General features: G+C 49.4%; 3 protein-coding genes across 4 annotated transcripts; 2 read left to right on the forward strand and 1 right to left on the reverse strand.

The window, feature by feature from the left end:
- Positions 1–7,808: 7,808 nt before the first annotated feature.
- LOC101067317 (luc7-like protein 3) lies at positions 7,809–12,692 on the reverse strand. 2 transcript variants are annotated; one of them, XM_003964541.3, is made up of 11 exons: positions 12,478–12,692; positions 12,075–12,141; positions 11,945–11,984; positions 11,711–11,855; positions 11,501–11,575; positions 11,304–11,408; positions 11,027–11,188; positions 10,583–10,932; positions 10,307–10,503; positions 9,993–10,219; positions 7,809–8,654 (listed from the first exon to the last, which is right to left on the reverse strand). In XM_003964541.3, exons 1-10 carry the CDS (start codon positions 12,574–12,576, stop codon positions 10,026–10,028), a joined length of 1,434 nt encoding a protein of 477 aa, XP_003964590.1. In that variant the 5' UTR covers positions 12,577–12,692; the 3' UTR covers positions 7,809–8,654; positions 9,993–10,025. The 2 variants fall into 2 exon arrangements, with proteins under 2 accessions (XP_003964590.1, XP_029692315.1); XM_029836455.1 differs by having other exon boundaries at positions 7,809–10,219.
- Positions 12,693–14,637: 1,945 nt separating this feature from the next.
- LOC115249910 (ankyrin repeat domain-containing protein 40-like) lies at positions 14,638–18,976 on the forward strand. Its single transcript, XM_029836506.1, is given in 6 exon segments — positions 14,638–15,179; positions 15,556–15,704; positions 15,791–16,417; positions 17,170–17,203; positions 17,205–17,349; positions 17,432–18,976. Coding segments are annotated over 6 exon segments (1,230 nt in total). The 5' UTR covers positions 14,638–15,045; the 3' UTR covers positions 17,573–18,976.
- Positions 18,977–21,297: 2,321 nt separating this feature from the next.
- Positions 21,298–24,132, forward strand: LOC101067769 (WAP, Kazal, immunoglobulin, Kunitz and NTR domain-containing protein 2). Its single transcript, XM_003964543.2, is given in 5 exon segments — positions 21,298–21,890; positions 22,189–22,505; positions 22,821–22,875; positions 22,877–22,939; positions 22,941–24,132. Coding segments are annotated over 5 exon segments (1,722 nt in total). The 5' UTR covers positions 21,298–21,683; the 3' UTR covers positions 24,021–24,132.
- The last annotated feature ends 815 nt before the right edge of the window (positions 24,133–24,947 follow it).

Raw genomic sequence — 24,947 nt, forward strand, 5'->3', positions numbered from 1 at the left:
CTCTGCCATCTTGTCTGCAAATAGGATTCTGAGCTCCTGATGAGCAGCAAGAGTTCTTTTTGTCACAGCGCAGGAGTCAAAAAGCCAGAGGAGGAGGATGCTATGCAGGATATTTTGTCTTTTGTCCCCTCCCCCATGTCTTTGTCTGCCTCACACTCAGGACCTGGTATCACCCACTAACAGATCCGGTAAAGAAAGCAGGAGATGATTTACTGCTGACCAAGCTATGCAGAAGGAAACCAGACAAGAGCCGCTGCCAGGACGCTTTAGGGAAGCATCGTGATAAATGTGAAGCAGAACTGAGGTCATTGTCCCCCGATGGACTCTTGGATGTTGAGCATGTTCTGGACAGCAGCGTCGCCTCTGAGCAGGTTGAAGGGTCCGAGTTGGTTTCTCCAAATAGTTCTCAGAGTCTCTGAAACTCTGTCGTATTCACACAATAAGCAAAAGAAGAATCACTGAGGTGATTCACAGCCTGTATCTGTGCGCTGTAAACCACACTCATACACATCTTACACACTAACAGGGGACGTCACCAGACATGCTTATTCAAGGGACGGTTTTCTCTCAAAAACCAATCTATTCACATTTAATGCTGTAATCTGGTGTAAATAATGGTGTCCAATTATTGTTGCCTCCTTGGACAGTCAAAGGGATTCATTGTAACATGACTACACACGACCTTTGTTTGAACCCTTAAATGTGTGTTTGCATAGAACACTGCTAAAACTTTTATTCAGCTCTTCTCTTCTTCCAGTCTTTTACTCAGAGGGACAAAAGCAAAAGCTCCTGCTTGGTTTGTGTGCACAAATGTGCATCAAATATTCCTCCTTTCAACTTTTAATCACTTTCTTTACAGTCTGCGAATATGTAACTATTCCGCTAACCTAAAAAGAATGTGTGTCAAATCAAATTTAATGCAATTTAATTCCACAGCAATAACACTAAATGATTCATCCCCACTTAAGAGCATCAGCCAACAAACTTTAAGCCCACTCAAACTTTCTGGAGCAGCTTTCTAATAGACCTTGAATGCACATTTGCTTCTTTGTGCAGCTTTTTAAATATTTAAAGGCGGAAAGTTGGCTGAAACAAGAAAATGTATTTTCCACAACTACGTCTACCAGTGGGTAACAATGCATCAAATGAAGACAGCACACACGTGTGCGTGGACCTCCAGAATGAATAAATCCCCTTAGATGCTAGCATGAATAAAGAGGTAACTGGGCTGTAACCCTGGGAAAACTGTGTTTTTCAATGTTTTTTTCTTTAGAGGTGGAGAAAAGAGATTTTCTTGTTTGGTTCTAGCATTTTTTAGTGCCTCAGAGTGCAAAGGAAGTGAAATAACTAATTTGGAAATGTAATGGAAATGCATTAGAGACCACATTTAAAAGGCCTTTTAGTGTTTTAATGTTGATCGACACCAGCTAACGCATGCTAAGGCGAGCTGAGCGCACAAACAAGGCATTTTTAGATCATTTTAGAAAAACCCTGAGGTCATCCAGGGCCGCCCGTGACGCCGCCGCGCGTTCATATCAGCTGTTTTCTTACTTTACACTGAATATTCAGAGATGTTTTCAGAAGTACAACCAAGGAAGGAGCTGCAGAGCGCGTTTCTGAAGTATTTAGTTCTGTCTAATCAGGAAGTGACTGGTGGTGACAGGACGGCCATGATGAAGACACGAGTTCTTTTCCATGTTGCCTCCCGTCAGGTGCGGCGACATGTGTTCCTGTTACGCGTTCCCGAGCGTCGTATTAAACAACAGCCGAAAACGCGTCGCTCTTGTGTGTTTACCTTCCCCCGCTCTGCGACAGATGGTTTCTCCTCCTGCACATATGGCGGCGCCGTAGAAGAACCGAATGAGAAGCCCGCTCACTTCACATGTCCGATGCGTTGAACATTTGAACGCACTTAAACAATTAATGACACTTTAATTTTGACATGAACGTGAGACTTCCTCTGTGGCCTCATGTTAATGTTTGATAGACACAAACAGTACCACCGGACGCTAACGCGAAGCTGTGAGATGTGTGTGAAAGCTCGGGTCTATATTGTCTGCGTGTGTGTGGCGATGGAGGACCTGCGCAACGTTTTTGAGACGAGAGTCCGGCGAGGTCAGTCCGTGTTATTTCTTCAATTTCAGTCCACATCACTGCAAATGTCAGCACTCATTCTCGTCACCCTCTGAGAGACAAACACAAACATGTTCCAGTGGCCACGTCTGCCTTTTGCTAGTCATTTAGGGAACATCTTTGTCAGCCGCTGCAGGTGAACGGTCCCGCAGTGACAGGTGACTGGGCCCGAAAACGCGGGTTTGACTGGAAAACTAGCGCTCGGTATATTGTCCTTAATGCTGAGAGCCCTCTGGAATATTGCTCGTGGAAAGCCCAGCTCGCCGCGCTCGCTGGCTGATTGACTGGCTCCTCCGGTGCCGCTCACGTGGAAGAACAAATCAGTCCTGAGGAGGTCAGCCTCCCTCATTGTTCAGGATCTTGTGTGATATCTTTGCTGGCTGCAGATTTGCATGATTGCACCGACTCCATCAACCTTAAAACCCTTTCTTAACCCTTTAAGCCCACAGGTTTTTGGTCGTCAATATGTAGCAAATACAAGGACACACATAAGAACCTGCTCTGACACAAATGCTGCGCATCACAGTAATGCTGCGCATCACAGTGATGCCACCTGACGCCGTGCTGCAGCTCTCACATGACGATCGTCTCAGTCTTTGAAAGCTGGAGCCCACAGACGCTTTCATCTTCAGGCTGCGCCGCACATGCCCACGTCGTCAGACGGCATTAGAGCCCAGCGTGTTACGCCGTCCTCGTCGCTGATCTGCCTGTGTACAGTCGCCGCCGGGCCAACACAAAAGACGAGCGCAGCAGCTGCAGACAGGTACATGACGGATCTGTGTGCGGGAAAAGAATGTCGATCAATGCGAAGACCCGGATCAATAAGAGGCCAAAGGATTCACAATGCAGAGGCCACCCCTTTGAACAGCCCACCCATCGCTTCCTGTTGTGAGAGCAGTGCTTTACAAGCTTATGAAAGCCAGTGTGTGTGTGTGTGTGTGTGTGTGTGTGTCTTCACAGGACTATTACAGCCTTGGTATTAATGTTGCATTCAAATTGGGTTTAGATTAAAGAGAGGGTAATGGTCCAAAACATGCATGGAGTCAATAACCGTCCTCTCGAAGACAGAGAAAAGAAAAGCGCCTCCTCGTGCACACGCATGTGCGCCAGGACAGCCCGCCATGAGCCCGGCGCCGATCGATGGCCAAGGAGCTGGTTTATTGCACAGAAAGCCCCTTGTTGTGGGAGACTTGTGGGCTCGCCAGGAATTACAGGTTTGTGGGAGATTTACACCTCCGGGGGGGGGGGGGGGGTCATCCAGAGCTACAGACGCATGTCTGGGGGGGTGGGGTCATCCAGAGCTACAGACACATGTCTGGGGGGTGGGGTCATCCAGAGCTACAGACGCCTGCCTGTGACTCCGGGAATACTAATAAGAGAAGGCAGATTAGTTACAGGCCAGGATTAATGAGGCTTACATTGATCCTACCAGCGAGGATCAGCTCCAGTATCAGAATATTGTAGAATCGCTATGGTTACCACGGTAGGCCCGACTCGGACACCGGGGTCGGTGTGTAGATTCGGCCCATGGCACTCTCGGCCTGTGCACGCGATGTTCTTTGAAGTCACCATCGTGGCGCCACTCTGCTTTTATGGGAGCATCTGCTCCGCTTTGATGTCCTCCGGCGAGGCTCTTTTATCTTGTTATCTTGTTATTTCATTGTAATCCCTTGAGCAGCACCCAGGGGGACGCAACAAATGCCTGGGAGCTCTTCCTCTCATCCAAACAATGATGGCGGGGGGGGGGGGGGGTCAATTTCTATGTTTGAACTACAACAGAAGGAAGTTGACCATATAGTGTAATGATGAGACTAATTAATCAGATGCATAATTCATACTTGGGAAGGGGGGTGGGGGGGGGGGGGGGACAACGACTCCGTCAGCATTTTTCCTAGAGAGGGAAGATAACGAGCGGAAGAGTGTGTCCGCTCCACAAACAGGCTCGGCCAAAAACGCCAGTATGGACAAAGCGCTGGTTTTAATAATGAAATGTAATTTCTCAAGAGCTTTATTATCGACTATTATGCACGTGTCCGTCAAAATTAATTGCACTGCTTATCTGCGGCACAGAGCTGGATGAGGCGCCTCAAGAGCCCTCGCGTCCATTTTTGAGGACCTTTTTTTATTTATTTAAAAATTAAAAGAAGGTAATTTCACAGTTTTGCCGGGTACTTTTTGTCATCGTTATTAGCCTGCAGCTGGATTTAGCCTCATTTTTCTGGTTAGCATCGCGCTAGTCAACTGTTCTGCTCATTTATATTCATTTTGGGTTGCACGAGTAAAGCAAATGCAGATAAATATTTACATTAGTTAAACATTAATGATTTCTGGCAACTCTGTGATGAGGCCAGACCGGTAAACAGATGCCACGGCAACAATCATAACGTTAGCGTTAGACAAAAAGTGCTTTATTTCCTGAACTGGTTCAGCCCCCCCTCCCTCCCTGGTGGGGGTACAGCCTCCTGTAAGTATCCCTCACCACAATAGCAGCACAGACAATGAAATAATCAATGGGGAGTCCTTCTGTAACACGTCATAGTGAGATTAATGTCCTTCCATTATGACGGAGGATGAGAGCGTCGATGGGACGGCAATCAGAGCACCGGGAGCACGTCGATACCAATGAACCTTCGCAAGTAAATGATCAGTCATGATGGACGAAGGCGGAACGTGTTCTTCGTTTAAGCATCTTGTAATGGGAAACCTTTTGGTGCCACGGTTGGGGATCGATACCAGGATACTGGACCTGCAGGCTGGCCCAGTCGTGCATAAACTCATTAGGGAGCCAAGCGACACCCTTTGTTGTGTGGTTGTGCTTCTCCTCTCGTGGCTCCAGACACAAACTTCTGGAAAGTGCTCGTGTGTTGCAATAATCACCCCCCCCCCCCCACACACACACACACACACACACCCTTTTTTTCTTTTACCCCACTTATCTGTGATCTCTGAGAGTAGAATTATTTTCTGCACCTGCACATTTTCCTGCTGGTCGGCAGGACAAATTAGGCGAGGTCAGCTTGAGCCGTTGCCATGGAGACAGGGACTAGAGGAGGGTCTCAATGCTTTTCTCTTCCAGCTCCTGATACCGATTGAAAACCTTCCTGCGTTCTTCATGGTTGATCCAGTTATTCCCTCTGTTTTCAGAGAGATGTGTGTGTGTGTGTGTATGTGTGTGTGGGGGGGGGGGCTCAACCTCACTCCAGTGCCCACAAAAAAGTCTCTGACGCTCTGGTGAACAGAGACTCACTGCAGATTCTGGCAACTCATCAAGTGCAGAAAAACACGAAGGCAGCAGTGGAAATGAAGAGAAGTGGGTGGTGGTGGTGGGGGAGGGGGGTCCTTATTCTGTTGGTTCCGGGCCCGTTCCTGTGGTGGAACCATCTGTTGAGAGGAGAGAGACGGAACGCTGAGGTAAGGGCCTTCTCCGATTCTCCACCATCGATGGGGGTGAACTGGACTGAGGTGCGTGAAGGTTCACTTAAGAAGCTTCTGGACCCTGAGCCTTTGTGGGCTGCTGGGTCTGAGAAGAGCCGGGGGGGGGGGGGGGGGGCTCCAACTGCAACAGATTGAATTTGTTCCCAAGTTGTGGGGGGGGGGGGGGGGGGCATGGCTTCCTTCGGAGTTCCTGAGGGACGGCTGATGGTGTCGGGCCGAGCTGCCACGGCGACAGGTTGTGTGTCGGCCAACAGGAACAGATGCTGACAACGAAGCATCCGTCAAATTGTGAGGACAGAGAGGCCGCCGGCCTCGTCCCGGCCCACCACTGCGCCTTCGCATGGAAAACAAGGTGACGCCGCAGCCGAGGCTGTCATTACATCACCTGGAAAACAGCCGGAATAACGTGGAATAACGCAGCAACGGTCGGAGTCAGCACAAACAGCAGGAGCCTGCAGGGGAAGCTCTAATCCAGCATCAGCACTGAGTGGCAGCTGACACGAGCCGTGTGTGTGCGTGTGTGCGTGCTGCAGGAGTGGAGATCATTAATCAGACAGCGCGTCGACAGCGCTGATGAATTGCATCTCCACTGCATAATCTACGACTTGCTTTCCCTCCCGAGTCGACCTTCACTGGAGACTCCAGCGCTGACGGGGAGAGGGAAAAGTGGAGGAGGGATGGAGACGATCCATCTCCATTATCCCTGGTTCCTTCAGTCGCCCCCTTCCATCTCCTGCTCTATCACTCCCCCCATCCTCCCCGCTCACCGTCTCTCCTGATGTTTCCTTTCAGCCCCCCCCCCCCCCCCCCCCCCCCCCCCCACCCCCACCCCCCACTCCAGAGGGAAATGCAGCCTTTTCTAATGTCGTGTACTCTGAGCAGCGGAGGGAATGAAATGATGCCATCTGAGGGGTGGTGGGGGGGGTCTCAAGGATGCCTCCACGCTGCCTGGGCGAGAACATTCCTTTGACAGTGATGAGGGCGCTGCGGTGGCAGGTGTACACCGCCCCCTGCCGGTGGAGAGTGGAACAAACCAAAGAAAATCAACCTTTCCTCCACAAACTGTATTTCACCATCACACAACAATCTATAGGGCAACAATCTATAGATAAACCTCTCTAGATGCTTTAAGAATCTAATCTTCCTTGTATAAATAATTATTCTTCATTTACGCGCCCGACCCAGGAGGTGCTGCACCATCTGACGGCCACCTGCTACCGGGGCGTCCTGGGACAGGAGGCTAAGTGAATCCAGGAGGCTGAGAGCACTTTCAGGGACAGCGATGGGATCACAGCTGGGCCGGCGCTCCTGCGAGCTCATGCTTGGTTAGTTGTAATTACTCAGTAATTTTATCAGAGCACACACACACACGCACACACTCCCAGGGTCATTTATTCCCCCTCATGCTGAATCTTTGGCACCATATCCCACCAACATGGGGCAGAACTTGTGAAGGGAAACTTCACACCTTTAATGACTGTTGCCATTTCGCCCTGGGGTGGGGGGGGGGGGGGATTGTGGGCCCGGCAACCGTGGTTTGAAGTAACTAAAGCCGATCTGTGTGCAGCTGATCAATGTATTCAATCAATCAATCATTTATATAGCGTCTGTTACAATCAAAATTGTCTTAAGGAATGGAGAGGAGAGGGGGAGGAGGGGGGAGAGAGAGAGAGAGAGAGGAGAGAGGAGGGGAGAGAAGAGAGGAGAGAGGAGGGGAGGGGACTACCAGTCTTTCCAGGCTAAAGCTGTCATTTACAACGTCCATATGGATATTAAAGTCTCCAATGATAATGACTTTGTCTGTTCTAAGGACCAAGTCAGATAAGAAGTCAGAGAACTCAGACAGGAACTCTGAATGTGGCCCAGCAGGGGGCCGATATACAACTACTAACAGAAGTGGCTTTTCTGTCCCCTGGCTGTTGAGATGGGTGCTGCCAAGAGTCAGGCTTTAATATGAACTGGAGCTGTGTTTGGGTCGAGGATCAATCAATAACTTGGATTGGTGACAGTAACCTGCAGGTTGGGCCTTTTCCCTTTAACCTCCGCTGAGGCTCAGCTAAGAGCTGCTGCTGGGACGTTCAACAACCGCTTGGACAAGAGATTAGTTGATTCTCCTGCCCTCCCAGTATATATTCCCAGGAGAGCCCAGACCCCCCCGCAGAGACCACCAGGCAGCCCCACCCCTGCTAGGCCCAATGAACAGTGGTGCTAATGTGCATTCAAGGGAGGAGCCAAAGAAAACAAGTTTTCACTTTTTATTCATTGAGACAACGTGAACATTAAAAGTAGAACAAAATGAAACAGCTCAGTCCTCGAAATGAAACTTTTTTTTTTCTTTTTAACAATATACACTCTAAAGCCTTGTCCGCACCAGTCAGATATCTTACTACGGTTCATCCGCTCGCTCTGAGGGTCAGAGACCAGCCGCGGTGGTGCGACATGGAGCTAAGACTGGGATGACTTTGGTTCAGCGGTGGCTCCTGGTTTCTCCAACATGCCAGGAGAGGGGCCAAATGAGCACGTTTGAGTTCTGGCTGCTGCGTTCAGGCGCGTCACGGGCAGTAGTGCCGGCTCTAACGGTAACATGGTTGGTTGTTTAATCAGAGAACATTAGAAAAACATCTGAGTGCAGACACGGCCCAATGGGAGGAGAGACACGCCCCCGTGCTGGACTGACATTGTACATTAATATTGAGCTGAATCTAAAAAAGGAAGGAGGTCAAGGAGGTGAAGAAGAACCCGACTAAGCAAACCAGACCACACGTACGGCTTTTATTTCAATTGTCACTGAACGCCAAAGTGGAAAACCGTTGAAAACAAAAAGCACACAAAAAAGGGGCAAAAACAAAGTTCTGGTCTCGCGCCGAATAGATGAACCACATCGACCTTTTCAGTGGGCCAAAATAACAACCAGTAAAGCCAGAGAATTAAATGCCCCCCCTGCGTGTTTTCTACAGGTGCGGGGGGGGTGTTTGATAAGCCACTACACATGTTGTGGTTCACCTTGTTTTTAAGCAGCGCTGCGTCGGGGTCAGGTTTGGGTCGGTGTGCTCTGCCGCCGCTTCCTCCAGAGTTCCCAGCGTCCCCTGGTGAGAGAAACCATCGCAACAGCGAGTGTTATTAAAGGCTCCGTGAAGAAGGCCTGCGGCATCGTATCAGACGACATGGCGGATGCTTAAAAATGCCCCTTTGGCTCCAAGATATCACAGATTCCACCTACTACTTTGATCGGACCATTACTTTTTTTGCACCCGCTCAGAAGGCCAGTCCAAACTATCAAATATCCTAAATACCTTTAAAAAAAACAACCTTGATAGGTGAAATAGTTCTTATCAAGCAGGTTGTTTTTCCATCACACTGTTTAAAAATACACGTCTGTGGCACGTCACAAGCATACGCTAACACATAGCAACAAGCAACAAAATATATGCAGTCAAATGCTCAATTTTATTGTCTGGAAAAGTATAGAATTATGTTTTTGACAGGCAACAGAAATGGATGTGGGTAGAGAAAGGAGTACCTGGGGTGAGTACCTGCACAGTTTGACAGTCAGAGTATCCATGATTTTTAATTTGCCCTTTTTCTCATGTGGTCTCGCTCACAACACCAACGCTGTGTGAGGTATGGGAAGTCAGCTGCAATTCATTCCGTAAACCCTAGCCTCCAGTTAGAGCGTTAACATTAGGCCCCAGGTGCTACAACACCCCCCAAACACACACTGCATGGCATTAGCAGGCACAGTAAGCTGGACAACACATCCATAACATGTGAGTTGTGATTACAGAAAATGGCTCGCTGGCTGGGGAGATCGTTCTGGGTTCCCCATAAACGTCAGAGCTGAAAATGTGTCTGAGTGTTTACATGAGTGGAAATCTGGATAAACCTGGAGACCCAGGGACCCAGCTTGGGAAGGGGGGGGGGGGGTTTGTTCTTTTTTTGCCCTTTCTGGAGCAACTCACATCAAAATTGCTACATGTTTTAACTGAAAGTAAAAGAAAAATGAAAACAGGCAGGAAAAAAACTGGTTAGACTATGAGATTTTTCTGCCATTTTGTCCACATAGACAAACTATTATTTCATAAACCGATACAAAACAAGGGGTACCTCCGGGCATGTTTGCTCAGGGCTACACTGGCCTTTCCCTCTTGGCTTTGTCAGAATGTTTTCTACATTCTTCTCATTCATCAGGCCTAGTCCTTCATCTTCAGTGCATACTTATGATGCACTATTCAAAAACAGGATAAAGATATATGCATATAGTACATAAGACAAAATCATAAGCATTGAACGTAAACGGGGTGAGAGGGGAAGGGCGAGAGGGTTGGCAAGGTTGGGGGACAGGGGGGAAAAGGGGTAGAGGGGGAGGGAGTGGGAGGGGGGACCAGGTTCAGAGCCAGGGGGAGTGAGGAGGAAGACACACTTACCTGAGCCTGATCTGAGGTCCTATCAGATCAGTTTTAATTGGACTGAGTGTCACCTTCAGAATGGAGGAGCTCTTGCTGGCCGTTAAGCAGCGGGGAGGAGGCGGGAGCAGCGGCCGCTGTCTCCGTCTCCATTGGTTCCGCTTCGGAGGAAGCCTTGATGGGCGCTGCGTCGCCGCCAGAGTGCTTGTCTTTCTTAGAGCTGCTCCTCTCTTCCGTCATCTTTCGGTCTGGAAACGGGGCCACACGTTAGCTTCAGAGCCGCCCGAGCATTCCCGCGCGAGCGCCTGCTACAGTACGTCGAGGGCCGTCCTCACCTTTGTCTTTTGATGACCGCTCTCTGTCTCTTTCCCTGTCTCTGTCCTGATTCCGATCCCTCTCCCTGTCCCTGTCCCGGCTGCGGTGGCGGTGAGATTTGCGCTCCGAGCTGCGAGACCTCCTCCGCTCGCGGCTGCGGGAGTGGCGTTTTCTGTCAGAACGCTCCCTGCTGCGCCTCCTCTCCCTGTCCTTGCTCCTGGTTCAACAAGACGGGGACATCGGTCACACAAATACTGCGGGTTAACGGAAGACTGGAATAAAGGCGGAAGCCACACCTGCTGCGCCTGCGCTCCCTCTCTCTGTCTTTGTCTCTGCTTCTGGATCTCCGACGATCACGAGATCGGCTCCTTTTCCTGTCCGAGGTCCGACTGGAGTGGCGGCTGTTTGAGTGGCTCCGGCGCCCCCTGCGTTCCTTTTCTCGGTCCCGTTCCCTGTCTCTCTCTCTCTCGCGTTCCCGCTCGCGCTCCTTCTCGCGTTCTTTCTCTCGCTCCTTTTCCTTCTCCTTCTCCTCCTCCTCTTTGCGCTTTTTCTCCCGCTCCTCCCGTTCACGCTCCCGGTCTTCCCTGTCCTTCCGAACAACTGGGTTTTCTCCTTGTCGGTCTTCCGAGCGCCGTCGCAGTTTCTCCTAAACACAAGCGGCAAAAAGTTAAGCGCCGTTTCGAAAACGTGGGCCTGAACATCAGCAGGAACAGCTTCTGTCGTCAGGTGGTTCTTCTCACCTTGAGCTCCTCCACAGTGGACTTGATCTTGGCGTAACCCATGTGTTGTTTGCCCATCAGGTGGTCGTCCACACGAGACTGCGCGTCGCCGACAATGAGAAAGGCCCCACACACCTCGCACACTTCCATCTGTTTCTCCTGAGCAGCAAAGCTCTCAATTGTCTACACAAAACACGCACGTCAGATCCACATCTAACACTGCATCGTACCATCCAGTCCTCTGTGATCTCAAGAGTAATGAAGGTGGCGTTTGGGCTACGGGCTAAAGGCTACTTACTGAGGGAGTCGAGCTGAGCAGCTCCCTCTCTTCCTTCAGCTGCTCCACCAGTTTCATCATTCCCTGGGCTTCCTCCACACGGCCCTCTGAACCCAGTTCCTCAATCTAAGTGAGAAGCAAATGAGCCACTTCCAAATCACATCATGCCAAGTGAATTTTACTCTATAAGAATTAGCTTAAATCCATGTAGTATCTACCTGGACAACCAGGTCTTCGATCTTCTCTGTTAGAACGTTGGCCTTCTCCTCATTCTTACCAGATGGGCCAGGAGTCTGCAAGGAGAAAACCGTCAATCCCGACTTTTTATGGTCCGTGAACTCCAAATGACCCTTCCCAGGAATCTCTGTATTACAGGTGGAAGGAGAGCGGGTACAGATGGCTCAAGTTTATCACTCCAAATTACGCACCCCTGCATTCTGCTGCGCCTGGGAAAGCGCTAGCCGGGCATGTCCTCTGCGAATTCGCCGTTCCACCTCTGCCAGAAGAGACTGAAGATAGCGCAGGAAGTCTCGCTCGTAGCCCTCCTTCATGAACCGGGAACTCTTCTCATACCTGGACACAATGAGACAATCCTCAGAAAAGGGACGGTCACAAAAAAAAGTTAGAAACTAAAAAATCACACGGCGTTATTTCAAACTTACACAGTCCTAAGATTCTCGTCGTGGATTTTCTCACAGGGGCCTGAATGAAAGAGCATATAATATATTCATCTAAAGGACAACCAGCATCTGGCACCGAGGTCTAAACAGGGGGGGCAACTTTCTGACTTACCCAGGTCGGAGCGGGTGTTTGTGAACAGTTCAGCAGGACAGAAGCCACACAGGTAGTACCGGCACACCTTGTTGAAGAGCAAGACTTTTAAAATTGTGACAATATGATGCCTTCAAAACGTACTAAACTCCAACGAAATGTGACAACACCATATGTACACGCTGTACAGGAAGGGACGATGGCAACATATAACGTTAGCAGACCTTGGCGTCAACGTATCGTTAAAAAAAACACAGAAAAAAAAGAATAAAACCATCCTATACCATCTGTCCACGGTAAAAGAAAATCTGTAATATTTATCCTAAAAAAAATAGTCGTCTTGGATAGAACTGACAACCATGCGTTCAAGCTTTTAGCATGCTAATATTAGGCTATGCTAATGTTAGCTAAGGAGCTAACTTACGCTCTCGTCATCCCAACGCACGTTAGACCGCTTCTCGTTAGGTGCCAAATTTCTGTCTCGGCCCATTAACTCATCGAGTAGCTGCGCCGCCGAAAGCATTTCGCTTTATACAATGTAGCCTGGACGTAAAGTACAACGATCTCTCCAGATGCGCCAGGATACTCTTGTAATGCGCGCAATGTACTGATCAAAATGGCAGACTGCCGTTTCATCAGTTAGCCAGCGAGGGGACGGATGGACGAGCCGTTGAAATGAACCACAGCAACACGCAACTGTCTGAAAACCTATATATTATTATTATTACTGTATTATTATTATTGTTATTATTAGTAGTAGTAGTAGTACGTGTTTTTATATTTCCATTTCGATTTTACACAATACCCCTGAACACCCAAACACTTATAATTTAAAATAGTAAGGCAACTATAGTAATCAAAGTTGATAGATAGATAGATAGATAGATAGATAGATAGATAGATAGATAGATAGATAGATAGATAGATAGATAGATAGATAAAACAAAATACAATTAAACAGTTTTGACTGGGACAAATGATCTGGCTCTTTTTGTCATTCCTAATGCCCATCGTCAAATTACAGTTTCCTGTAACTTTTCAACCGGAAGTGCAAATAATCAGGGCGGGCACTTAGGAGCGCTTGAACTATGGGTAATGTAGTTCTAATCCTTGAGTTTGCGAAGAGACCAGTTTTACTAATTCACACACACGGTTAATAAAACAGAGGTGGCACCTGTAACGTTTTAGCAGCACTTTAGACCATGTCCTGTAATTTAAAACAGAAACGTAGCCTCTACAGGAGTTTTTCGGGTTTGTAAATTATTCGGGTTTGTTATTTGTTTGTAAACCTTTTCGGGTTTTATAAATTATTAAACCTTCCTAATTTTACAATCTGTATACTCTAAAAGACAGTTTACCATCTACCTAGAAACCCAAGAATGCAAAAGATGAAATTTGATATAATGTTTTCTGTAATCTGATAGTGAGATCTGGACAAGATCATCCATTGAACTCTTGTTGCTTAAATTATCAGCATTTCATAAAATTTATTGCTGCTGCAAGGCAGATCTTAATAGGGCAGCGTGGTGCTGCTTTCTGTGTGCTTAATGGTGTTTGTTGCCACCATTGGTGCTGCCGTGGTGCCGACCTATATTAACACAACCATTACCTTTTATCCTACAAGTATTTTCTGTAGGCTGACAGCGACTCAGATGCTTTTATGTGAGTTTATCCTGAGAAAATACTGCATTCATTTTACCCTCATGTTGCTATCTGTTCTATCTGTTAAATATATATATATATATATAAAATATGAGTTCTAATCAGCCCTTCCACCAGCCTGTGTGCATGTTTCCAATCAAACAACAGTAAACCTTTACAGTGTTCAGCTGAGATGATTTTTTTTAATTTATGCATTTATACACACAGAGGAACAAGCTAAACCTCTTGTGATACAACAGCTGTTTGTTTTTTTAATTTAAAAAAAGCATTAATATTCAAGTAATGCTAATGTATTTATAATTTATACTTTTCCCCACTCTTTGGATGTGTGAATTTAATAGTTTCAATGAAATGGATTATGATGGGTTTTTAAAACAGATGGGTGCCCTGGAGTTTGCTTAAATATGATTGAAACTGCATAGTAATTATTCGAAATGATTAGTATTTTAATGAACAAAATCGTACAAACTAAACTAAACACAAATGTTAAATCTGCCATCTATTGCAACTATTTATTGTACATAATGGTTTCAGCTAACTAAGCTGACATTGCATACAGGTTTGATTTTAATTTATTCATTTTTGTTTTAAAAACATTTTAGAATGCAGGATAACGCTTGTGCATGTCATGGCGAGGTCATCCATGAGGGTTAAGACATTATGGCCAATTATCAAAATGAAAGAAGAAAACCTTTTCTACAAAAACTCATTAATTCTGGGTCTTGACTGCCCTCCAGTGGTTTTGCTGAAGACGTGAAACGCTTACGTACAATAAAAAGTGAAGAATTAACGGAAAAGGGTGGACGGGGGAAGCCCAACACTTGAAATCGACGCTGTAAAAAGGCTGCAGTCATTATAATAATATTGACACATTTTGCTGCAGAGTCGGATATCGGGGGGGGGGGGGAACGAATGTTTCGCTCAGTGGTGTCACACCAAAAGATGTCCCCTGATGAGGTAGTGGTGTTCTGACAGCCCCTCGCGAAGCGCCGGCACTGTCGGCTGGTTGTGGGTCCTGGTAGCGGCGCTGTAATTAAACTAATGAAAGAGTAATCGACTTTTAGGGAAACCGCATTACAATCGTTCCAAAAAACGTGATCAACCAACACCAAGTTAGCCGAGGCTGCAAGCTAGCAACTAAGTCGTATCCTGTCAAGCTAGCACGAAGGTGCTGTTGCTGTTAGCCCGGTAGCTAATGTTTGCTTTCAAGTCTATTTTTGGAGGTCTTCCGTGTCATCTTTATGGTAACCATTAGTTGACTGGTATTGACTACTTTGTCGCAGAGCTTTCTGCGTGTCCAATGACCTCCCAGTGCTAGCTTTGTTCGAAAATGTCCTCCATTTCGTTGGATAAAGAATTGCAGGAGCGACTAAGAGAGGCGTCTGCCATCGGGGATATCGACGAAGTGCGAATTTTGGTGGCGAGTGGAGTAAATATTAATTCACAGAACGAAATAAATGGATGGTGAGTTTTAAATCAACATGTCTTCCTTCATCACTTGGTCGGATTGACGCATGCATTTGCTGTGTAACATTTAACTTTGAAGGTTCAGAGCTGCTAAAGGCGTTGTTGGAGGGATTAAATGTGCTCAGTGTTATCTGATTAGAAAGATTACTGAGCTGGTTTAGTAGCCAGATCTGTGGCCTTTTATGTTGCCTATCTACAGGAGATAAAGTCCCTTCCATTCTAAGACGTGAACTCGATCACTTCTGAACAAGAGTAAGGACTAGACTTCATATAAAGTGACTTTATCATTTAAAATCAATTCAGGGAAGTAAGAAAAGTAAAGTCAATTGTGTTTACATTGTTTCCTCACTTGGTTAAATTGTGCTTTCTCCAGGACGTGCCTTCACTGGGCATGCAAGAGGAACCATAAGCACATCGTGTCCTACTTACTGTCCTGTGGCGCAGACATAGAAATTCTGACCGCGAAGGATGAGTTGGCCTCTCAGCTCACATCCAAGCCAGAGATCAAACGGCTTTTAGGCGGTAAGCGCACGTCCCGAGAAGCCTGGTGACAACTGCAACGTGTAGTGAGGTTTCATTTTGAGAAAACGTGTTTGTGATCCCCACAGTTGAAGTCGAGGAAGTGCCTGAAGTCAAAGAGCCAGAGCTGCCAATCATCCCCAACTATCTGTCCAACCCCCCCTTCATGTATTCCAAGCTGGACAACAAGTCGGAGGTCATCACGGACCAGCACGCCACGCAGAATGGTACCAGAGGCTGCGAGGAGGACAGCGAGCCAGCCTCGCTTCCCCCAACTCTTGAGGCTCAGGACCCACACAGCATGCTTTCCGACCCCCCCGCTGCTCTGCCCAACCCTTCGCCGCACCGCACGCCGCACGCCTCCGACCTCCTTCCCGTGGCCGAGCAAAACGGCGCCTCGCCCAGCTCGTCCTCGTCTCACAACCACGCCGTGGTGAACTGCACCGTCCCCATGGACCTGTCTGTCGAGCCGCACCTCATCAACCACGCCGACTACCAGCACGTGGCGCCCGCTCGCAATGGCGCCATGTGCTCGCCGCCGCTGTCTTCAGCCAGCAGCGGCGGGGGGGCGGTGCAGCCGCCTGTGGCCGGGGCCCACCCCACGATGAGCAGGCAGCAGTCCATTCCGCAGCAGCTGGGCCACAGCCAGTCTGGAGGAGCCGTGCCGGCGTTCCAGCCTTTCTTCTTCACCAGCACCTTCCCGGTCAATGTCCAAGGTGAGACAGTCGTCTTTTATTATTAGGACACAGCGGCAGAGGGTCCCGATCCAAGTGGCCTCTGAAAATACAGAAAACCCAAAAAGGTGCAAGAGAAAAATGATTCCAAACGATTTCCTTTTAAGTTAAACCTGTCACACACACACACACACACACACACACACACACACACACACACACACACACACTCTCAGTATGCTGGAAATGCTGAACTCTGTTCTTCCTGATGCGGAATTGAAGCCCAGCGTCTCTCTCTCTCTCTCTCTCTCTCTCTCTCTATGTCTCTCTCTCTCTATGTCTCTCTCTCTCTATGTCTCTCTCTCTATGTCTCTCTCTCTCTATGTCTCTCTCTCTCTATGTCTCTCTCTCCTCTCTCTCTCTCTCTATGTCTCTTTCTCTCTCTCTCTATGTCTCTCTCTCTCTCTATGTCTCTCTCTCTCTCTCTGTCTCTCTCTCTCTCTCTATGCTCTCTGTCTCTCTCTCTCCTCTCTCTCTCTCCTCTCTCTCTCTCCTCCTCTCTATCTCTCTCCTCTCTCCTCTCCTCCTCTCTCTATGTCCTCCCTCTGTCTCTCTCTCTCTATGTGCTCTCCTCTCCCTCCTCTCTCCTCCTCTCTGTCTTCTCTCCCTCGCTCCTCTCTCTCTCTCTCTCTATGTCTCTCTCTCTCCCTCTATGTCTCTCTCTCTCTCTATGTCTCTCTCTCTCTCTATGTCTCTCTCTCTATGTCTCTCTCTCTCTCTCTCTCTCTCTCCAGAGTTGGTGTTGAAGGTGCGCATCCAGAACCCCAGCCCGGGAGAACGACTTCATCGAGGTGGAGCTGGACCGCCAGGAGCTGACCTATCGATCCCTCCTGAGGGTCTGTTGCCGCGAGTTGGGCATCAGCGCCGAGCACGTGGAGAAGATCCGGAAGCTGCCCAACACCATGCTGAGAAAGGCAAGAGGTTTTCAGAGCGAGGAGTGGAGACGTGCGCCTGGACGGTTCTGACTAAGACCACCTTTGTTCCCCGTCTCCCCAGGACAAGGACGTGGCTCGGCTGCAGGACTTCCAGGAGCTGGAGGTGGTGTTGGAGAAGGCGGAGGGCCTGTCGTTTTTCTCTGGAGGGGGCCTGACAGACAGACCCTGCTACAACATGAAGGCGTCCCGCCTCACCTACTAGTTGTGCCCTAGATCTCCCCTCGTTTATGACGGGCTTCTATAGCTGCCTTCCCGGGTTCCTAATTCCAGCTTTGTTCGGCTTTGGTGTTTTTGCCAGTTTCATTAATAGGAGTCCTCTCCTGGCGTCCTGTAGCTTCTGTCCTCTGGTCCTCCTGCCGCTTTCATGTCCCCGACCAGTTCTAAGCGATTGCCGACGCATGGTGTCCTCCAGCCTGCCAGAACGTATTTTGGGCTCCCCTCCTTTTCTTCCCCTCTTTTCCAGCTATGGTGAGTGCCAAGGTTTGGCAGGACCATGGGGGGGTGGGGGGCAGGGGCTTGTCTTCCTTAGAGACTGCACTTGGACGGGATTCTGCAATAGCCCTACGTGGACACACCCTCAATGAGGCAGAATGGACGGATTAAGAGGACAAATTACAGCACACAAACTAAACCTTAGTGTCTTTCAGAGAGGGCGTCTGTTCATGACCTTCAGGAGGAGGCGATGAAGCCAGTGCTGACCACGCCGAGTACGCTCCAGCTACACCCATTCATAACACGTGCACACACTGTGAAAAAGAAGCTAGCTTGTTTGTGTCATTCAGTTCCGTCAGCGCAACTCAGCTGTGACTTATTTATTTTTTTAGTTGTTTTGAATTTAGCAGTTTAAGCGAGGCTCTTCCTCCAAACTCGACCTAATCAGAAGGATTAATGGCGCCGCCTGAGCGGCGAACACGTGCTGAGGTGAAAAGCGCTAACGATTATGTAGCGCGTCAGAAGCTGCAGCGCTCTGATTTGAAGGAAGGAGGCTGCTTTGATCCACACTTGATTTTCCTTTGGACTCGGCGTTGGAGGTCACGTAGCGGCGCCGTAATAATCAGATTTGTGTTTATTGCACCGACGTACACCTGAAGCTCTTACTGTCTTTGTATGTTTTCTATGTTGACATTTTTTTATGGATTCTTTTTGTCTTTACCAGCTACGCCTGCGTTCATGCCTGATATCTAACAGATGAGTAGAAAGAGCAGGATGAGAAGTGTTGAAGGCTAGTGCAATGTTGGGAGGGGAGGAGGACCCACCAGGACTGAGGGGCCACTGGGGTCTGACACTTTATTATTGCACCACCGTTTCAAAGGTGAGCGTGGCCCTTCGAGTTTGGGCCGCGGCGTGGTGGTGGGGGGGGGGGGGGGGGCTTAGGGCCATCAGCATGTTCGACCTTTGAACTGACACTAACAAAGTTTGCGGGGGGGATAACTTGTTTTAGAAAAGGCCGAATTCAGTTTAACTTAACCTATGCATTCAGAGTCAGATATTTTTATATACAGTATGTCCTGTGTACCTCTGAAACTAATCTTAGGCACTGTTAAAGCTGTGTTCTTTGTGTTCTCCAGACCTGTATCTGTTCTTTGATAAAGCATGGTGAATTACACCTCCGTCTCCTGCATCTCTTCCTTCCCGGCCTGACCGGCTGCGCTTCACACCGCGGCCACTAGAGGGAGCAGACGGGCTGGGCTCTAACGTCCCCCGCTCGGTGTAATACTTTAGTTTTTTAGCTCGGCATTCCTCGATAATAGAGCGCCACAGAAAAAGAGCGTAGCTGTCCAGCTGTGGTTTTGTCTGTCTGCCGGCCGTTCACCTTTGACCTCCATCTGCACGCAGAGCCGACGTGTCGCCCAGGACATCCTGTTATGAACCCGGCCAACGAGGCATTTTGTTATGTTCCCTTTCCGACTTAAAGAACATAAACACTGCGGTTATGGTCGTCCTGACACGCTTGTGTTACCCCCCTTAACCTCTTCGGTGACATGGTGTTCATGTGGCGAGCAGATGTTCGGACTCTGTGGAGCACAGATGTTGCGTAATCCCTCCAGAACCAGATCGTGTGTAAAATCTACGCTCGGGGGAGGTGAAGGAAGGTTTTTAAAAAAGCCCCGAATTTCTATTTCAGGGGTACCTGGGAGGCTGTTTCTGCCTGTTGGCATGTCCTGTGTCTAGACGGGCTGAGGAATCAGCTTAGGGCCCTGCTGTGGCTGGACGTGTCCCTCCCCTTTGTTCTGGAGTGAGACACTCATAATAAGCTTATACGAACAGTCATAACACCGTCATTGTTAGGAACCGGCACCGGCAGCCTCCCATGGACTCAGGAGTGGGCGAGAGAAGCCCCTGAGAAAGTTCCAAAGGTGGAGGCTGTGAAGCGTTCGCCTGTGGTGGCTTTGGTGATGGATTTGGGCTCTGGGAGTGTGCGCACGCTTGCAAACAAACGAAACCTCTTGATATGATATAATCCATGTGCAATAACCCCCCCCCCCCCTGCAAATGTGTACACCTGTGGACAAACCAGTGCACCTGCACACAGGTGAGGCAGGTGAGCTGCAGACCAAACATCATTTACGCCTGATTTTTGCAGTGTTTTCTTTGTTCCGCGTTAACCATTATTAGTTAAACAGACCATTGAGCTTTGTGGGTGTGGGGGAGTTGGAGGGATGTGGGGGGGGGGGGGGGGGGGGGGGGGGGGGGGTTGCACGGAGAAGGTCAAAGTCAAGGACCCTTTGCAGACAATACAGGTCCTCGGCAGCTTTATTCAATATGTGGCACACCCACCGCTCCGTGCTGGCTATGCTGGGAATGCAGGCTAGAGGGGTGAAGGTTAAGGGTGCAGGGCCCCCGAGGGTCGGGTCCGAGAGCGGGCTCGGGGAACCGCTGCGCTGCGAGCTGGATTTGGTGCTTTGATTTGACCGGAGCTGCTCGCCGTCGCTCGCTAGCGCAGCTCAAACTGCAGGTTTGTGCCCTCGAGAATGTGTGTTTTCAGACAGATGGATCAGACTCGCACAACAAGCTCTGGACTGTTGTGCACTGGGCCTCACTGGGCCCCCGAGGGTCGGGTCCGAGAGCGGGCTCGGGGAACCGCTGCGCTGCGAGCTGGATTTGGTGCTTTGATTTGACCGGAGCTGCTCGCCGTCGCTCGCTAGCGCAGCTCAAACTGCAGGTTTGTGCCCTCGAGAATGTGTGTTTTCAGACAGATGGATCAGACTCGCACAACAAGCTCTGGACTGTTGTGCACTGGGCCTCACTGGGCTCAGCAGGGACCCTGAGGAGGAAACACACCCCCATTCACACACACACACACACACACACACACAATTACGCCAGCTCTGCATTGTCAAATCTTATGATTCTTTCACTCTTTTGTCCTTCATGCTTCCTTTTTTTCTTTACGTTTTTAATGACTTATTCTATTTATGTGACTTAATAAAACACTTAATGGCTTGAAGTATGTTGTCCTGTCGTCTTGGACCCCTCTGTCCACGTTCCACCCTGTCCCAAGCAGGAAATGCGCGATCACGTGGTCACACTGGGGTTGAGCACTGTTTAATTTAATGTCTGCACCTTCAGCTAACGAGAGGAACCACATCAGTGTTTCCTTTCCCGTGGAAACCTCAACACGTTCTACTGCGCCAACCTGACGAAATGCCGAGTTTGGCGCCACCTGCTGGACGCTGCCATTGCGCCCCGGTATAGAACATATATAGAGAGAGAACGTACCCAAACCTTACGCTAAATAAAACTCCGCAATTGTTTTTCTGGGACACTCGTCGAACCTCTAAAATGTAAATGTACAAATTTCTGCATTTGCGCACATTTAAAAAAAAGGTTTCCACCATCGAAATTCGCCCAAAATATGTTTTAACCCGTTTGTTTGAACTTTCCGACTGGTGCAAAGTGCCTCACATGGGGATTTTGGGGAGTTAAGGGTTAAGGCGGCCAGCGCGTTACGCACAGGTGTCTCGCCAGTCCTCCGTCAACCAGCGCCTGCAAACTGTCGGAGAACTTTTTTTTAATTAAGTTGATCATAACTGTATCCCAGCTGGGATTTGCTGCGCGGCCAGTCGGGAACAGTAATTCCCACAGTCCCGTGTTCGGTGGGTCTGCGCGCCGCGGCTTTAATCTCTCGCTGCTTATTAAGCGTGGAGCGACTAACCTGGAGTTCTTTCCACATCCGGACCGGACCCGCATGCTCGCCTGCGCGCTCCTTAATACGCATCGTCCGATCCAGCTGCTCGGAGAAAGTTCTGAGCCGCCTCCCCAGCTTTGAACGCGCGTCCTTGCGGGACTTTCACGGCTCTTCGGCGGCCGACATGTGGTGGATGCTGTTCCCGCGGTGGATCTGGTTTCTGCTGGGACATTGTTGCGCTTTGCTCCTTTACACGGACCGTGTGAGAGCGATGCCCATGTCCGTGGCCAAAGTGGTGTACTCTCATGCAGGTATGTGCCCGAACGAACTGAACCCGAACCTGTGGGTGGACGCCATGAGCACCTGCATGCGCGAGTGTGAATCCGACCAGGTGAGTTTGGAGATGTGATGTTCCGAATAACTAAAGTAAGAGAAAGACGACACAGAACGATACACATGTGATCGATGTTAGCCCATGGAAATGATACCCCCAGTTTAAAAATGTTAACATAGTAAAAAAGACAACATAAATGCGTTTATTATATTTTATACGGACTTGTGCTCTCTTCACAGTCCACTAAAGAGGATTTAATCGGCTCGAAAACTTTATTTTTATCGCACATTTTTGCAGGGATTGATGTTTTAAAGACTTTTATTCCGCAAACCTTTCTCTTATTTTCCATCTTTAGGAATGCGAGTCCTTTGAAAAGTGTTGCCCCAACGTCTGTGGTAACAAGAGCTGCGTGGCCGCGCGCTATATAGACATCAAGGGCAACAAGGGCCCCATCGGAATGCCAAAGGGCGCCACCTGCGACAAGTTCATGTGCACCCAGCAAGGCTCCGAGTGCGACATCTGGGACGGACAGCCCGTGTGCAAGTGCCGGGACCGCTGCGAGAGAGAGCCGCACTTCACGTGCGCGTCGGACGGCATGACCTATTATAACAAATGCTACATGGACGCGGAGGCGTGCTCCAAGGGTATCTCTATCTCTGAGGTCACCTGCAGGTAACATGTTAAGTATTTGAAGCATTTTTTTTGGTGATATGAGGTAAAGTTTGTCTTTATTGTTTGCTCCCCTGTAAACTGAACATGACGCTCGACCTGAAATGTGACGACGAAAGACTCGTTTTGACGAAGGAACACACCAGCGTAAAGACATTACAAACGTGTCGTATTCAGAAGCTTATGGACACTGTGCGATCTCATTCCTAACAGCAGGAAAACTCCACGTTTATCGGAACTTAACTCCAGATTCGAGACTCGATCATTTCCGCCAAAAAGAGCTTTGAGTTAAATCTTTTGTTATTCCGCCCCCTACAGGTACCACCTGACCTGGCCCAACACCAGTCCCCTCCCCGCAGAGACCACCCTACACCCCCACCACTGCCCTCCAGACCACCCTACCGGCCGACGTCCAGCTCCCCACCATACACAACCGGCCCCGCCCAGCAGGCGGTCTTCGTGGGCGAGACGGCTAGCTTCCTCTGCGAGGTCTCCGGGAAGCCGCGTCCGGAGATCACCTGGGAGAAGCAGCTGAAGGGCAAAGAGAACACCGTCATGAAGCCCAACCACGTGAGAGGGAACGTCGTGGTCACCAACATCGGCCAGCTGGTCATATACAACGCGCAGCTTCACGACGCCGGCATCTATACGTGCACGGCCCGCAACGTCGGAGGGGGCGTGTCCTCGCACTTTCCCTTAGTGGTGATCCGAAGAGAGGCCAAAGGTCAGAGCGGGGCCAACAACACCAACCTGCCGTTTCCAGCGGAAGAGTGTCTGAAGGGTCCCGACTCGGACGACTGCGGCGAGGAGAGCATCAGCTGGTACTACGAGTCCAAGCGCAACAGCTGCTTCACCTTCACCTACAGCCAGTGCAACAAGAACCAGAACCACTTCCTCACATATGAAGCCTGCATGTTGTCGTGCGGGGGGGAGCTGGCGGCCCCCTGCAGCCTCCCCAGCCTCCAGGGGCCCTGCAAGGCCTACGAGCCTCGCTGGGCGTACAACAGCGGCCTGAAGAAGTGCCAGTCCTTCGTGTACGGAGGCTGCGGCGGCAACGAGAACAACTTCGAGTCCAGAGAGGCCTGCGAGCAGATGTGCCCCTTTCCGAAGAACCACAACTGTAAGGCGTGCAAGCCCCGGGGTAAGATGGTCAACAGCTTCTGCAAGAGCGACTTCGTGATCCTCGGCCGCGTGACCGAGCTGACCGAGGAGCAGGAGTCCGGTCACGCGCTGGTGACGGTGGAGGAGATCCTGAAGGATGAGAAGATGGGCTTGAGGTTCTTCGGCAAAGAGCCCCTGGAGGTGACCCTTCTGAACGTGGACTGGAACTGCCCCTGCCCCAACATCACCACCGCCAACGAGCAGCTCATCGTCATGGGCGACGTTCACAACGGGATGGCCGTCCTCCAGCCCGACAGCTTCGTGGCCTTCTCCAGCGCGCGCAAGATCAGGAAGCTGCGGGAGGTCGTCCAAAAGAAGACCTGCGACTTCCTCAAAGATTTCCCCCCCCCCCAGTAGAAGCTCGCCGAGGGCGCTGTCCTCCCATCGTCTCCACTCCAGTGACCTCACCAGGCTGGACACCTCCCCAGAAGTACGTTAGACGTCTGTCTGCCTGTTTGAGATCTTCTTTTCACCTCGTACTCCTCAATAATCCCAAGCTTCTATCGTCAGAGATGTTCTCCGCACTCACAGATGCTCTCCACGTCATTCGTTTCCTAAGACGGTTTGAATAGTTCCGCCTATCCACACTAAGCGTATAGATTAGCGTTATCCAAGCATGTACTCTGTAAAAAGTATTTAATCTCTGTACGTGTTTACTAAAATCCCAGCGTGTGTCCCCGAGACGTACCGTGAGGAACTCTCGCCCTTTAACACCGTGCATTGATAATATTTCTGTGTTTGATTTAAGGAAAAACGCCGCGCGTCGGTCACGGCGACGCATCTCCAAGCCTCAGTTTCCACACCAGAATCAAATAAGCTCATGGGTTCCATATTTTATGGAATCTTTTTGACAACTTTTTATTTTTTTTTCGCCAATTTACAAGCACAGAATATGCACATGGACTCCTGTATTTGATATATTTATTTTTCTTGACATATACAGGCTGTGTTTATATACAGTGTACGATGGCCGTCTGTAGGGAAACAGTCATATTTATGTGTTCAGTGTCATGTAGTTTTTATTCAAATGATAGAACAAAGCAAATAAAGATGGTTTAGAAGATTACAGGCGCTTTTTGGACTCGTTCTGTTCCAGGTGGTTACGGAGACAAAATACCCAGCATGCTCGCTGCTTATCCACAAGCTTATGTGGGCACTCAGAGCGTTCTTCTGTAGTGGACATCCCTCCATGCATGTCCTCCTCCTCCTCCTCCTCCTCACACACACACACACACACACACACACACACACACACACACAGGGCCTCGTCTGAAGCAGGTCACA

Source organism: Takifugu rubripes, chromosome 5, assembly GCF_901000725.2.
Source record: "Takifugu rubripes chromosome 5, fTakRub1.2, whole genome shotgun sequence".
NCBI classification, from domain to species: Eukaryota; Metazoa; Chordata; class Actinopteri; order Tetraodontiformes; family Tetraodontidae; genus Takifugu; species Takifugu rubripes.

Bases quoted from the DNA above. Each gene is read 5' to 3' on its own strand.
- LOC101067317 (XM_003964541.3), bottom strand. From the start codon at position 12,576: ATGCTTTCGGCGGCGCAGCTACTCGATGAGTTAATGGGCCGAGACAGA. The intron at 11,985-12,074 runs GTAAGTCAGAAA...TCTTTCATTCAG, and splicing joins AAACACCCGCTCCGACCTGG to GCCCCTGTGAGAAAATCCAC. The intron at 11,409-11,500 runs GTAGATACTACA...CTTCTCACTTAG, and splicing joins TCGAAGACCTGGTTGTCCAG to ATTGAGGAACTGGGTTCAGA.